Source organism: Chenopodium album, chromosome 12, assembly GCF_948465745.1.
Source record: "Chenopodium album chromosome 12, dcCheAlbu1.1, whole genome shotgun sequence".
NCBI lineage: Eukaryota > Viridiplantae > Streptophyta > Magnoliopsida > Caryophyllales > Amaranthaceae > Chenopodium > Chenopodium album.
The window spans coordinates 10,663,563-10,679,389 of NC_137845.1; the positions used below are offsets into that span (position 1 = coordinate 10,663,563).

Here is a 15,827-nt window from a genome sequence, read left to right on the forward strand (position 1 = left end):
ATAAGATTTGTATTAATAGCTTGTAAGTTAATTATCTATGGCTAAAGTCCTCATTGTTAGACTGAATGATTTCCAGTTGCATGATCAAGTACATCCTTTCATTCACTCCCTCTTATTATCTTCTTTTCCATTTCTTTTCTTTTTTTTTTTGAAAAAAAAATTCATTTTATTTTATTTTATTTTGTGTGTGGAGAGGGTGGTAAAAATAGAATAAAAAAAAAAACAATTGCAACATTTTTAAGAAAAATACTTAAATTGAATATTTGAATTATTGTAGCATAAATAGTTAATACAAAATTTTACAACACAAAGAAACCTCAAGTTCCTGAACAGTAGCAGTCATGCTAAACAAGCGACTAGTCCTGATAGTAGAACTTGTACATTAGGTTAGTTAAAGTCACCTGGTAATCGGTGATGACATTTATAATCTTGATATAAAAGCAGCTACTGCCATGGAACTGAAATATCTTCAATTGGAAGATTCTAATATCAAATTCACGGCTGCATCGACAGTTTTGGCTAACTCGGTTGCTGCTCCAATATATGTGTGTGGTGTTAGCTTCAAGAGATTGGCCTTTGCCTCCTGCGGCAATTCCAATCCTTGAACAAACTCTTGCATGCTTTCTTGAGTGACTGCCTTTCCCCTTGTAAACTCCTTTAACTTTTCGTAAGGCTCTGGGACACCATATCTTCGCATGACCTGTGTATGATGAACGCATCAATGACCAGTTCAACTACAAATGATGCAGACAATCATGTTGACATAACTTCAAACGGGTAAAAGCATGAATTCTATTACTGAATGAAGACTTTCTACTTGACATGAAAGAGAATATTGTTTAGAAGGACAAAGGAAAACATAGCTATGTAAAAAAAAGACAATCAAATTTTACCAACAAGGTGAATTAACCAATTTTCACAACTTCAACCCCTCCTTTTACTAGAATTTCAAAGTCCTCTGAAGATCTATAGCTAAATTTACGGTCAATTGAGTCAAATCTAGTCTTTTAACTTTCCAAACAGTGTGGAGGTCTTAAAAACTCTCGATGATAGATAATGGACTAGCATGTAAAAGGAATTGGAATAAAAATCTTACAAATTCATAAAAACGTGGCAGCTTAAAAATCTTTCTTGTAAATATTAAAGTTCCTGGACAGTTACCAGTTGAGACAATCACAGTCATGCAACTCACCAAGCACATGTAAGCTATACCCTACAGTCTTTGAAGTAGATATGATTACTTGTTTGATGAGCAATTGAGCATAGCCTCAACTAAGTGTCAGGAAATAAACATAAATGTGGAAGAAAGCTAACCAATATCCTCTACTCTATGTCTCTATCAGTGTAGAGTTTCGCTATATTTTCCTTTTTAGTATGTGGGGAAAGTCCGCCAAAATAGGATCTTTTACTAGTTATCAACTCATTCCTTCATTAGAGTACGGAAATATACGAAGATATTGACACTACAATTATTTGTTAAAAGTAAAAAAGCAGGATCTATAATTTTCTGCCAAGAATGCAATGGTAATATCTATTACTTGGAGTAAATGCATATGATAGAGTTACATACTGTTTGTATAGGCTCTGCAAGTACTTCCCACGAATGATTCAAGTCTTCATCCAATCTGGTTTGGTTCACCTGTGTGTTCATACATTATCAGATTGAGATACAAAAAGTAACCAAAAGGATAAGTGGCAAATTGGCAATAGTGAAATATAAAAAGATGCTTTTACTTCTTACGGATAGCAAAACCTAATTTTAAGCAAAATGCTAATTCTTTATGTAGACTGTAGAGTAACTAACGGAAATGACCAAAAAGGGCATTCGGTATGTAGAAAAGACCTCATTTAACTTTGTAAACAGTAAGAGACTTAATACAACATGGAAAGATATTAACAGCGAGTATGATGTTGTAGAGGTCTACAAAGGAGTGCAAGCTTGAGAGGTCCACTAATTTTTAGTAATGCTATAAATATTGTTCTCCAATATGGTCATTTTCTGAATATTCTAGTGAGGTCAAAGCAGGAAACACAATCAGAAAAGCATAGAAATTATGAAATAGTATATCTGCAGCACCAAGCAATTACAGGTCAAGAAACCTCCTTAGTCGCTTGTACAAAATGAAACAGTTACAAAGAACCACAACGCATGTTTTACTGACCTGAAGCTTTCCAATACCCTGCAGGGTACTTCTGTAGGCTAGTAGAGAATGCCCTAATCCTTCACCCATTGTCCTCAAAACTGTTGAATCAGTCAAGTCACGCTGCAATGTATACATTGAGTTAAAACTCAGCAAGATGCAGCCAATCTAGAATATAAAGGTAAAATTTCTGCTTCCCAGAACCTACTTAATTCAGATTCAAATTAGTACAGGGCACATGTCCACATCTTAGGAATTCACCTATCCAGCCCACAGCATCCAGACCAGTTTTAGACAATAACATACACATTTGGGCCACATAACCCATTCTCAAGAAAAATGGTATCAGAGTTACTATTTCAGAAGTATCCTTTTAAGAAAAGGACCAAAGAGCGGCCAGCCAAAAAAGTTAATATGACACAACAAAAGTTTAAAATCTAAAAGAGGACCTGTTGCTAGTTTAGAAGAAAGAACAAAACAAGAAAGCAACAGGAAAAGAATAGTTGATATAGTTCCCATCGTAGCGTGGCAAAAGTATGGAGACAAGTTGTAAACCTGGAAAATACTAAATAAACAGCGCTTTGGATATTGCTAGTTTACAAAAAATGGGATGGAGTTGGTTAATCAAATCTTTAAGCACTATTTTGCACATTTCAGACCAGAATACTCTTTCAGATTAACAAGGCTTCTCAACATCACCAAAAATGGTTATCATTTCCTTACGAGAAATTAGTAAGTTTCGGTGAAATATTGATCGCAAAAAGCAGGACAAAGATGAAAATTAAAGCCCAGGAAACTGCAAGAATTCTACTGTAGCATGACATAATAAAGACCAGTATAGTCAAATCTTAATCAAGAAATTACAGGACATAACCTGCCATCGCGAGATAGGCAACTTCATGCTAAGAAAAGATAGACCAGCATTAGCCTTGCCAAGGTTCCCTTCACTATTTTCAAAATCAATAGGGTTCACTTTGTGAGGCATTGTAGATGACCCAACTTCACCCTCCTTAGTCAACTGCAGATGATGAATATTCAGTTTTTTTGTACAAAGGAGTTAATACTCACCAAATAATTAAGTGAAACTTTTACATAAGATTAAAGAAAGGAAAGGAAAAAAAAGTCACCTGCTTAAAATAACCCACTGAAATATAGCCCCATATGTCCCGGTCAAAATCAGTCAAAATATTGTTGAACTGGATAGTTGCATGGAACAGACTAGCCATATAGTCATGAGGTTCAATCTGCAAATACATTGCACATATATATTAACAAATGTTATAGGCCCTAGAGAGAGGAATTGTACAAGCCAACACTTGTTGTTCTAGCCAATAATTCCATAAACTACTAATGACCAAACGTATCTTCTATCCAACTGGTAAAAATTCAATCTCAAACAGGTATCATGTAAAAGGTTAATAAACATATTAGCATTGTCTGTGGCAAATATAGCAAGTTTGATAGCAAGATGAAATGCAACCAAGGACAGAATCCCACATTGAAATTGTCATGACAGAGTATCAAAATTTAAACGTGCAATTCTAAATTTCTAATCTTTGAAAATTTGTCTAATGATTTTTTTACTTAAAATTTTTGCAACATGGATTCTTATCCAAATTACATTATGTAGGGACAACAGGAGAGAACATTTGAAACATCTTGAATACTTTATATCTAGTTCATTAAGGACACATGATCATTTTGTTTCCATATAAAAAGATCCGCATAATAGGTCTCAAGATATACCTCATGTGAAAGGACCTTTGAAGTTAAAAGATTATGGAGACCTGGGTTTTCTCTCTTCCTTTTTTTAATTCCTTTTTCTTTTGGAGGAAGAGGAGGAGGAGGAGAGGGACAGCGAGGGGGGGGGGGGGGGGTATGGGTGCAACTTACCTACCTAAATTTATACATCAGGGGGATCTGAAATTAATACCAGCTAAAGTATCTTTACAAAACTTCATGCAAAACAGTAACTATCAAAGTAAAACTGAATATAACAAAACCAACAGATAAGCAAGCTTAATATTTAACATATAAGAAACCATGAGTAAGGAAATGGTAAAGTCGTCAGTAAACTGCAAGGTCTGCAACAAAACACTGTGAACGTACCTGAGTGACATAAGGATTAAAAGTTAAACCTAAAGATTGCACAAATTCTTCTGCAATCTTTGGCCAATCGATCTCAGGATATGCAACCATATGAGCATTGTAGTTCCCAACAGCACCACCGAATTTCCCCAATAACTCAATCTGAGAAAGTCTCTGCCTCTCTCTGCTTAATCTGACTGCAAATATTGCCATCTCTTTTCCCAAGGTGGTGGGTGAAGCTGGCTACATAATATAAGCACAGAAAGGAGAATGGGTGACTCAGCAATTAGCAAAAGCAGAACATATAAATCATTTTAGGCACACTATTAGAATCAATTCTATTACAATTGGGGCAAAACATCTATGTTCACAAATCACAACAAAGTAACAAACAATTTGTTGAATAATCACTCTTTGTCAGTGGACAAGGAAAGGGTATAACGAGAAGGCATATTGAGGAAGTTATATATGTAAGCACATTTTGGAGAAAGGCATGTAAAAAGACATAAAGGTGGGATTACAGAAGCAAAAAATTTCAGAGATAATATTTTGTTCATATTTAAATTAAGTAATATTATAATCATATTTAAACTAAGAAAGCCCTGGTACCAGCCAAACACATAGTTCATGGCTGACACTAGATGCAAGTGGCCAAAAGTGTTAATTTAGTAGGATATGTAGCCTGATCAGGACAATGAACATGGTGCTAATTGGAAGCTGAGCTAGTGAAATGGCAACATTACTATACTGAAGAAGGGTGGGAGTACATTTTCCAACTTCAACTGCTAAAGGTGCTTGCAAGTAAGAATACAAAGGAGGCAAATAAGGTTTTTGTCTCCATGAGATTGAAACTGCTTTTCATTGTGGATCATCAAAATCCCCATCAATTATTCATTTGTATTTATAGATTAGTCACCTAAACTAGAGTGCACATATTGTGTGAAGTTCACCATGATTTCCTCCCTTTACCATTTACATACAGGTGCAGGAGGTAAATCAGTTCTTGAAAAAATTCCTCAATTTCCCATAATCTCTGGCAAAACTCAGTGTCTCATTGAGCACAATTGAAAGGTTTACCATGTAAACTTACCTGTCCATGAGTGCGGGAAAGCATAGGAATATCAGCGTATTCCTTGGCCATGTTACATATTGCTCCTATAACTTCATCCATTACAGGAAATAAAACTTTATTCAATGCTTCTTTGAGCATCAATGCATGAGCAAGATTGTTGATATCCTCAGATGTGCAAGAAAAATGAAAAAACTCCAAAACCTGCAATAAGAACCGGGGATGGAAAAGGTAAATATAGAACAATTTCTTCCAAGGCATTCTTTGAAGTTTCGGTATTACTAATACAAAGTTCAATATCATTCCGCGAAAGATTGAAATCAAAACCTTAGAGATCTCTGGATGGGACTTGCACTTATCCTTCAGGAAGTACTCGATTGCCTTCACGTCATGGTTGGTCACTTTCTCAATATTTTTCACTTCTAATGCATCAGCCATGCCAAATTCATCAATCAAACTTTGCATATACTGATGTGTTTTATTAGTAAAGCTCGGCACTTCATTCACTTCAGGAATTTGGGACAACATCATTAACCATTTAATCTGCAGTACGAATGTCAATTATAAACCTAAGATAACAGAAACACAAGGAAGAAATGACAATATGAATCAAACAGACAATTTCATCACAAAACAGGGCAACAAACATTCAGCTTAAGTGCTTAACTAAACAAGTAAATTATTTCTTGTCTATATCAGGCTCATGAAAACTTCATCCATGTATAAACCAATTGATATGTGTAACTAACTACTATACACAAACATCTTTTACAATCACTTTCCCTACATTAAACTAGTTTTACAATTGATATGGTAAAATTTGTGGCGGTAACGACAAACTTTCAATGTCAAATGCAACTTCTTAGAAGCAAATACAAAACTAAAACTATAAAATTACAGTTTCATATCACAAAAATAGTGCCAATAAATCAAAGTTGCATACATGCATTGCAAAACTATAAGAATTTCAACTTCCATGTTCAATAAACAAACCTCAACAATAACTCGGTATCGAATCAACCCATATTCACTCATAAATGGAGCCAATTCCTTGACTTTATTCCAGTATCGGCCATCCAAGGGAGATAAAGCTGTCAAACTTGAAAGCTCAAACACACTATAATCTCCCTCATTTGACCCCTTCACCTGCCATTAAAATTCAACCATTTTAAACATAAAATAAGAACCAAAAATTCAATTCAGCATATTCAAAACCCAAATTAATTCCAAAACTTCAATGTCAGAAAATTACAAGAAAAACCCAACAGTTTAAAAATAAAACCCATCTAAGTAAAAGCAATAAAACTAATTAATTAATGGAAAAAATGGTACCTTAGAAGGAGAAATGGTGGCGTTGTTAGTGGTGATAGCGGCCGCGCAAGAAAAGGGTTTTTTGAGAGAAAAGGAAAAAGCCTTTGAAGGAAAAAGGTTGGTTTTCAATGGAGTTTTGTTGGAGGAGAGAGAAAATAAATGGTGGTTAGTTAAAACCCTGGAAGTAGAAGAAGAAGAAGAAGAAGAAGATACTGCTGCTCCAAACTCCATGAAATTGAAAGTTGAAAAACCCAGAAATTCTGAAACTGAAGTGAAACGAAAGAGTAAGCGTACAAATTGCAGGAATAAATTTATGTGCTCTTCTTTTTAAGTGCACGATTGGACCTGTACGCAATTTTGGGCCGGATAATCGGGTATGGGTTTGATCTGTTTAGACTAAGGTCTACAAAATTCTCACTCTTGTAAAGTTAAACGTAGGTTTGGAACTTTAAGAGTTTTTTTTTGGTGTTTAGAGAGCCACATGGGCGAGGTGAAATTCAATCCCAAGATCTTTTAGAATCGGAAGATAAGCTCTAACCACTTGAGTTATTCCTCACTCTCTGAAACTTTGAGAGTTTGAGTTGTAGTGTCATGTGTTCAATTTTGTACTGTGCATAAATGAAGTACTCTTTTTTGATTTTTTTTTTTTTTTTTTTTTTTTTTTTTTTTTTTTTTTTTTTTTTAATGCTTGAAGGCTTGGTGTGAGGTAAACCTACACCCCCTAATTTTGAGATATTTAGGATAAAATATTAAACACAAACTTTTATATGTGGTTGGCCACACCGTGTTTGGGGTTATTTGGTCTGAGTTGCTTGGTCAGGGGTTACTCGGTCGGTCATGGATTACTTGGTCAAGCTTTACTTGGTCATGAGTTAATCGATTGGTCAGGAGTTATCTGGTAACAGGTTACTCGTGTGTTAGCTGGCCACACGCAAAAGTTGTGGTATATTTATTAAGATTATTAGATCATTTCATGAATTATCGAATTAATATCTAATACAGAGTAGTTATTATAGTGAATCACTCTAATATGGATACAAATCATTTATGATTCATATCATCTTTATTTCCTAATCATTCAAGCCCCCCTTTCAATATTATTATTTGTAATATAAATAGAGAACACCCAAACTCTTCAAATCAAATTAATTAATTTAAAATTTTCAATTCACCCTTCCCATATTTTTTCATTTTATCAAAATTTCAATTAATGGGAAAACGAAGGGGTACATCACCAGTAAAAGCGTTAACCCAATGGTTTCAAAGACGATCTTTTATTTTTAAATTTATTTTGGGAGCCATAATAACCTTGTTTAGTTTGGTGGCATTAAAATTAAGTGTAAGAAATCATGATAATCTTTTTGTTGCCTCTGAAATTGTTCATGCTCTTGGGATTTTGATCTTGATTTACAAGCTCACCATTCATCGATCTTGTTCTGGTATGGTTCAACACTTTTAAAACCCATTTTAATATATTATATATGCTTTAATTTTATTTATTTAATTACATGCTTATTTATAAAATAAGTTGATATCTTTCACTAAGACTTGAGGAATGATGTTTCTTGAATCATGTTTCGTATGATGTATGAATTACTTTATTGGTCATTTCTAAGAATTTTCGTTTAGGTGTACGTAGATACTTCGTATAGAAAAGTATTCAAATTATACAATCGTATTTGTTTTAAAATATACTATAAGACTAGCTTCAAGTCATATAATTATTTCATCAGGAATTTATGTAATTATATGTTAACTTGGGATTTATAAATCTTTGTTGATTAAAGAGGAAAAAATTCGGTAAAATGTGGTTTTATATATAAATTTTCTAATTGGTAATTGAATAGAGAGATCTATATAAACATATAATTTTGAGTTTTTGTAATGTTTGTATTATTGTCTCAAAATTTTTAGATGTGTTTGAACTCCAATTCTTTTTATGGATGATGAAAAGGAATTGGATTTTGGGACCAATGAACTTATCATAGACTCGTCTCTCCAACCATTTAAAATTTGGCTTTTTTTCCGCATTCTTAGATTGGTACAAATTGGCTCTAAGCTAAAATATAGTCATATAACATGCATGTATATGCGGCTAATAAAATTACCTCCTCGGTTATTTTTAAAGGTTTTTGCATTTTCAATCAGGTGTATGTGTTTATGTATTTATTTTGAAATCTAGTTGACGTCATCTAGTGGTTTTTTTTTAGTGAATTTACAATCGTATCTTAACTTAGAATTATACCATTATGACAACTAAATAAAAAGATTCATAAGTACGGAGTACATTACTTAGAGTTTTGGTTGTGTATCATCGATCCTAGCTCAGATTTTCTCAAACAATAATTCTTTTCAATGCAAGGATGACAAAGTGACTCTTCTACTCTCTAACCATTAAAAAACACAACTTTTTATAGCACAACTAGCTTACACATTGGTTCAAATATACACCAACCTACCTTAAAAATAAGTATAACAATACTTGCTCATACTACCTACAGAGTTAGCTCAATAACTCATACTCCGTACTACATATAAATTAATCTTTAAATGGTGTGTACAATTTAAACTAACAATGATGTGTACAATTTAAACTAACAATGATATGAGTAATACGACAACTAAATCAATCAATATGACAAAGGTAGCATATACTAAACTTTATATGTTACTGAAATAATCAAATATATATGGTGCTGATTCAATTCCTTTGTAATCTTAACAGGGTTGTCACTAAAAACTCAAGAACTAACAGCTATATTTTTGGCTGCAAGACTTTTATGTAGTGTTATGATTGAAGGTGACATTCATACATTTCTGGACTCCTTAACTCTGGCTGCTACCATTTGGGTGATTTATATGTTACAATTCAAGTTGAATGCCACTTATATTAAAGAGCTCGATACCATGCCCCTCTACTATGTGGTAAATATAATCTTCACTTTGTCTAATACTTAAATTTTGATGATTATTTTTATAATTTCATTAGTATTATTTATTGTGATTATTTTCTAAAAGTATTTCAACAACAATAGGATGATTTTGCTATACTTATTGTTGTCGATTTATTCTTTTACCTATCCCCCTACTTTTAAGTGTCTGATTCATAAATACTATACCAATTAAAATAATCTTGTTTGTTGATTTTAAGTTGATTCTCACCTCCGCCCTTGTGGCTCTCTAACCACAAAAAAAATAAAGTTGATAAATAAATGATGATGATGTATAGGTTATACCTTGTGCCATCATATCAATTTTCGTGCACTCTCAATCACTTTGGCCTCTTTTTGCTCGTGTTCTCTGGTCGTTTTGTCTGTGCGTTGAAGCCATTTCAGTGTTACCTCAACTTCGGTTTATACAAAACGCAAAGGTTTTATTCACTTTTAAACCTATGTATTTATTGTCATTTCGTCTTTAATTAGAAGGAATACACATATACAATACAGTACTACTTATTATACTACTTACCAATTTTTTGACTATGCTACTAAAACTTTGAGAATTTATGCTATACTTCAGATGGTTGAATCATTTACTGCTCATTATGTTTTCGCCTTGGGTATTTCAAGGTTCGTGGGATGTGCTCACTGGATCTTTAAGGTTAACAATTTTCACCCTTTCAATCTAATTTCTTGAAATTAATACATTATTAAAGTATAATAGTATACGATTAACGATAAAGATTAATTAACTTTGTTGAATGTAGATATACGAGACCGGTGGAACATATCTAGTGTTAGCAGGCAGAGGACATCTTTATATACTGCTAATATTGGTAGCTGAGATTGTTCAAACATTCATATTGGCAGACTTTTGTTATTATTACATCAAGAGGTAAATTATGAAATCTACTTCTCATATTACTTTTGTCGGGATTTAATAGTTATATTAGTATTTCAAATTATACTATCGATGTGACTATTAATTCCGTGCAAAAGGAGCTCTTTATTTTAGAAGTACTATATTACAAGACCGCTTGCTAAATTATCTATTTCCTGTTTAATATTACAGCATCGTGAATAGGAAGATAATGATCAGCTTACAATCACCTGTCTAAAAGTTTATCACCTCATGCAAAGTGATTTTGGTGGTCAAGATTGAGAAGGTTAACACAAAGGCAAACTCAAGGGAGATCAACACCTTTTCTCTCTATTGTTGTTGTTAACAGAGTAAGGTTGCTCTATAATATCTGGTAAATTTTCGCCAGAAACCATGAATAATAACCCTTTTTTGAGATACATTCAAGAATCTACTTGTCCAAACTTCGTATGAAAGTGAAGCAAGGCTTTTTATTTTTTGGTGAACAAGAAAACCTTTGTAGTATGGTTAGTTAAATCAAGTCCCGTCAAAGCAACAATACATCGTAGGAGTCCGAAAAACGTATATCCCATCATTAGCCTCTTAAAAAGATCAGATCATATATACAATCCCCTTTGAGAAAACAATATCAGGGAAGAAAGTAGTCATACTCCTATTTATTTTCCTCCCTTCTGAGTTCTGACTAATAACAGGATTTTGTTCTTACTGCTTCAACAAGACTTTTGTTGTAGCAACCACGTACGAATTTAAACCTTCAAACTAATGAGCGTAGGCTCATTATGGTCTGCCCCTCCATGACACTGTCAAACCACAAGAATACGACTCATCATTAGCCATATCGATTATGTAATCAGCACTCTCAGGAGTAGAGGAGTACATTAACACTTTTCATCAACTTATAACAGAACTGGAAATTAAGATACTTAAGTTCCCAATGCTTACCTCTTAACATAGTAATAACAGAAATCAGCCAAGATGAATGTATGAACCAATTCAGCAACAAGAGCCAATAGTATCCAGATATGTCCTTGTCCTATTAGCATCAGGTGAACGCCTCTAGTCTCAATAAGCTGTATAAGTTACAATACATATAGTTAGCGAAGGAGACCCTTCAAAATGTTACATTATTATATCATGTTACGCTAACTAGATAGGCAGCAAAGTGGAGACTGTCAACTAAAATAATTGGCGAAGATAAAGTGTCTGCTACCACTTCTTCAAAATCCAAAAAATAAATATAATACATATAACTGATTCCAATTTTAAAGCCTGAATATCTTTTGAGAGAAGTACATGATACTGGAAGGAATGCCATACAAAGAATAAGCAGCAAGTGTTGTTCAGATTAATTTCCAAAGGTAATCAGAAAATTCTCAGGAGTCAGAATGCTAACCTGAATTATCCAATTAGCACATCCCATGAACCTTGAGACGCCCAAGGCAAACACATAATGGGATGTGAAAGGTTCAACCATCTGCAAAATAACAATGAAGAAGTTGTGTCACATGTCGCATTGCACACTGCTTCAGATGTTACTCTAATCCTTAAGGCAGTAATCACAATACAACTATTCTCCATTGAGTACATTCCCAATCATTTCTTGCTATAAACAAATTCTTTATCTTTGAAATCAAACTAAGACTAATATGTATGTTAACGTTATTACATTAAATGCCATGTAATTTATATGTACAAGAGTATATACTTTTTTTATTAAACTAATAAACTCTTGCTACTTGCTGCATTACACGAATACATGGCCAGTCTGCCACTGATACACAACTGTGTAGTAAGGTAATTTGTTCAATGTAGTGCTCAAGTGTAAGGTGAGTTCTTATCAAAGAGAAATCTTCAGTTGTTACTACTGCTAACTTATGATCATACTATGAAGCTCTCTACCTACCAATTTCACTAAGAATTACCTTTGAGTTCTGCATCAAATGAAGCTGGGGAAGAACAGCCACAGCTTCAACCGAAATGCAGAATGACCACATCCACCGAATCAACAATGGAAGAGGTCCTATAGGATGTGCTAATAACGCAGCAACACCACAAGGAGCTAACTGTACAAAATAAAACAGTAAACATAGATATTATTTATTACTTATGTGCAGAACATACTGCATAGTATAATCTTTGTTCATTCCATGATTAGTTTTATGTACTTTCTGAATAAACACAAATGTTGGATGCTCATCTCTTACGGGGTCCCATTAAAAGATGAAGTATATGATTAAAAATTCTTGAGGAAAATAGTGAATGAATCATTGAAATATGATAGATGATAAGGAAGTAGTACTAGTTGTCACAAGTTTATGACTACTGAGAAATACAAACTGGAGAAAGGAAAGGGAAAAAACAAGGCATTATGGCACAACCAAGATGAAGAGACTAAAAATTACCACATAGAGCAGGGGCATATTGTCTAGTTCCTGCAGATAAGTTGATTTCAACTTGAACCGCATCATATACATCACCCACAAAGTAGCTACAAGGTTCAGAAAATCGAGTACAACATGCATTTGCTCTTGGATTGAAAGGCTGGATAGGAGTCTCACAAATAGATTTATAGCTGTAAGCTCTTGAGTCCTTAATGATAGACCTATAAAAAAAACAAGCATAAAAAGATAATTATCAGTAATTAAAAGGGTCATATACTTGGTGCAACTATTGACATGTATGTCTATGTATTTATGCTCCAAAAACAGCTACTCCATCCAGAAAACTGGAACTAATAGTCACAATTCACAAATGTTCTTCACCAAAAAAACAATTCACAAATGTTCAGTAGAAAGATCTCACATTTCTGTAAAAACAAATAGACTAATATTGGTTTTCCAAACATACCCCATTTTGCTGGGTGGTGAAGAGAATATGGCCGTATGGAATCAATTTAACACTCAATTTTGGACGGAGTGAGTACAAGTTTCTAATGTCCTGTAACGCTCACAAAATGTACTTTAAAAAGAACAGCAATGTCTTCTGCAGTTACAAGATCAAATAAATGGAGTATTTATATAAGTTGGGTCAGTAAATTATCTATGTCGATAGATCTGGTCTGTTATAAAACTCACACATATATAGTGATAATAGAGAGCTCTAAGTTGGCAATTATCATGAGTTCATGACAGACAGATAAATTCTACACTAAACCATTTAACTATTTAGATTTGAGTACTGATACTATTCACTTGTAAAACTAGAAAACTAGTATTTTTGCTGATACAAGAGCAATTTCACATAATCCATTAATCAAGAAAGCGCAAGTCCAGGGTAAAAGCAAACCGAAGATCGAGAAATGTTTAATTGATACAAAGTACAATTCAGAACATATGTTCCAAGTTATAATATGCCAGGCCTCCAGGATTATATTTGTTTTGAAAACTAATGATCCATTGTTCTAACCCAGTAATAATTCAATATGTTTTCCCACCTAAACCCATAATGTATTTTTTGGTGTTTAGAGAGCCACAAGGGCGGGTGATGAGAATCAATCCCAATCCCAAGATCTCTTGGAACCGAAAAAGGAGCTCTAACCACTTGAGCTATCCCTCACTCTCACCTAAACCCATAACGTAAACATATTTACATCTTTGGTATTGTGTTTTCAAGTGGGGAAAATGCAATTGATCATTTCAATCACCTGTTGTTTGAAAGGAGAGGTAAGTAACATCCTCAATTTCTCGAGGGTAACCAGTATTTTCCATTTATTAACCTTTTTTACTCTATAATAGCAAAATCATTACTCTCCTTAATCCTCAATTTGATACAAGAGATTGTGGTCTTTAGTTATTGCAAACATTATTCTTTCCCCTTGTTATTTGTTTCTATTCCATTTCCTTTCTTATATTCAAGGAAGCCCCATTCATCTTGATGTTAAACAAAATTTGTTAATCTAATGGCATTTTCGTAAATATATCAACAAATTATCCTAGTGAGCATGACATTTTTGTAAATAAGTGAACAACTTTTATTAATATGCGGATCCTACAAATATTGACTTATTTACAAAAATGCCATGCTCACTGGGATTTTTTGTTGATTTATTTACGAAAATGTCATTAGATAAACAAAATTTGTTTATCATCAAGATAAACTTGTATTTTCTCCTTATATTCATACCAAACATATTTTACTCTCTCTATCCCTTAATACAAAGCCTCATTTCCTTTTTGGGTAACCAAAATACAATGCCTCTTTCTATTTAAAGGTTGTATTTTTTGACATAATTACCCTCTTTTTGATGAGTTGTCATCTTTATTTCTTCACTTTTTTGTACTTTTAACATCAATTCCCGACACTTTCTCCCTCTATCTCTTCAATTATTTCCATTTACTTTTTCTTTCTCTCTATCTCTCTCTAACCCACATGCACATATGTGCTTTTAATCATTAGTTTTAAAAAATTACAACTTTCTTAATTCCCGTGCAAAAACCAAAAGAGGCTTTGTAGGATTAAGGGACGGAGGAAGTACTAAATATCAACCAATAAAGAGAGTGAGTGAGGGATATCTCAAGTGGTTAGAACTCCCTCCCGATTCTAAGAGAGTTTAAGATCGATTCCTATCGCCCGTCCTTGTGGCTTCAACCCAAATTAATTGGAAATTGAAAGTAAAAACATACAGCAAATCAATATATGATCAAATAATAAGCTAATAGAGAATACTAATGGGTATTAATACGCATTGTCGATATACTTCCTCTATTCTCTATTAATTGCAACATTGTCGATACACATTGGACTATCCTATAAAAATCAAAACATTGCAATTAAAATAGAACGAGAAATGTTACAACTACAAAATAGGGGTGCAAGAATACGTACCAGAACAAGTTTTGGAGATGGTGAGCTTGTAAATCAAGAGTAAGATACCAACAGCATGAGAAGTTTGAGCAGCAACAAAGAAATGGGCATGTTCTTTGACAAATATTTTTAACAAAACAAGCAATACGACCGCAGCAATGGCGCCCATACATAGCTTCTCTTTCAGACTACAATTTCGAACCCATCTACCAATTTGCTGCACCAATGCTGGTGTTTCATATTTGAATTTACCCATTTCGAATTTCTATTTTTTTTTTTTTTTACTTGATTTTCTGGATATAATGAGGGAGAAAAACAGAGTGAAACACAAACAATTGGAATTCCCATTTTTAGAAATTCGTTAATTAATTGAAGGTGTTTATTGAATCATTTTGTATGAGTCTCAGAAAACAAAGAGAGAGAAATCCGGTGAGGAGGAACGTTTTGGGTTCAATAGGGAAGCACTTCCTCTGTTTTTATTTAGTTGTAACACACTACTTTGACACATATGTTAAGGCACGCATGTTAAGGAAGATATTAGACTAGGTAAATAGATAAATTAATTTACAAAATTTAAACACATATAAGAAGAAAAG

General features: G+C 33.5%; 3 protein-coding genes across 3 annotated transcripts; 1 reads left to right on the plus strand and 2 right to left on the minus strand.

The window, feature by feature from the left end:
* Window positions 1-234: 234 nt before the first annotated feature.
* LOC145570311 (uncharacterized) lies at window positions 235-6,903 on the minus strand. Its single transcript, XM_081629349.1, has 10 exons — window positions 6,631-6,903; window positions 6,292-6,444; window positions 5,626-5,841; window positions 5,320-5,502; window positions 4,251-4,472; window positions 3,269-3,385; window positions 3,016-3,159; window positions 2,163-2,264; window positions 1,571-1,639; window positions 235-700 (listed from the first exon to the last, which is right to left on the minus strand). The coding sequence occupies exons 1-10, from the start codon at window positions 6,838-6,840 to the stop codon at window positions 470-472; spliced, it is 1,647 nt and encodes a 548-aa protein (XP_081485475.1). The 5' UTR covers window positions 6,841-6,903; the 3' UTR covers window positions 235-469.
* A 916-nt stretch (window positions 6,904-7,819) lies between these two features.
* On the plus strand, window positions 7,820-10,447 carry LOC145570313 (uncharacterized). Its single transcript, XM_081629351.1, has 5 exons — window positions 7,820-8,048; window positions 9,335-9,534; window positions 9,839-9,979; window positions 10,129-10,209; window positions 10,316-10,447. The coding sequence occupies exons 1-5, from the start codon at window positions 7,820-7,822 to the stop codon at window positions 10,445-10,447; spliced, it is 783 nt and encodes a 260-aa protein (XP_081485477.1).
* A 482-nt stretch (window positions 10,448-10,929) lies between these two features.
* LOC145570312 (uncharacterized) lies at window positions 10,930-15,649 on the minus strand. Its single transcript, XM_081629350.1, has 6 exons — window positions 15,253-15,649; window positions 12,831-13,030; window positions 12,351-12,491; window positions 11,822-11,902; window positions 11,371-11,498; window positions 10,930-11,228 (listed from the first exon to the last, which is right to left on the minus strand). The coding sequence occupies exons 1-6, from the start codon at window positions 15,485-15,487 to the stop codon at window positions 11,183-11,185; spliced, it is 831 nt and encodes a 276-aa protein (XP_081485476.1). The 5' UTR covers window positions 15,488-15,649; the 3' UTR covers window positions 10,930-11,182.
* Between the last annotated feature and the right edge of the window lie 178 nt (window positions 15,650-15,827).

Coding starts and splice junctions, on each gene's coding strand:
- LOC145570313 (XM_081629351.1), top strand. CDS start 7,820: ATGGGAAAACGAAGGGGTACATCACCAGTAAAAGCGTTAACCCAATGG. Junction 8,049..9,334: donor CATTCATCGATCTTGTTCTG/GTATGGTTCAAC, acceptor TAATCTTAACAG/GGTTGTCACTAAAAACTCAA. Junction 10,210..10,315: donor GTGCTCACTGGATCTTTAAG/GTTAACAATTTT, acceptor TGTTGAATGTAG/ATATACGAGACCGGTGGAAC.
- LOC145570311 (XM_081629349.1), bottom strand. CDS start 6,840: ATGGAGTTTGGAGCAGCAGTATCTTCTTCTTCTTCTTCTTCTTCTACT. Junction 6,445..6,630: donor CCACCATTTCTCCTTCTAAG/GTACCATTTTTT, acceptor TTTTAATGGCAG/GTGAAGGGGTCAAATGAGGG. Junction 5,842..6,291: donor GATACCGAGTTATTGTTGAG/GTTTGTTTATTG, acceptor TTCGTACTGCAG/ATTAAATGGTTAATGATGTT.
- LOC145570312 (XM_081629350.1), bottom strand. CDS start 15,487: ATGGGTAAATTCAAATATGAAACACCAGCATTGGTGCAGCAAATTGGT. Junction 13,031..15,252: donor CATCTCCAAAACTTGTTCTG/GTACGTATTCTT, acceptor TTTTTTTTATAG/GTCTATCATTAAGGACTCAA. Junction 11,499..11,821: donor GTGCTAATTGGATAATTCAG/GTTAGCATTCTG, acceptor TAACTTATACAG/CTTATTGAGACTAGAGGCGT.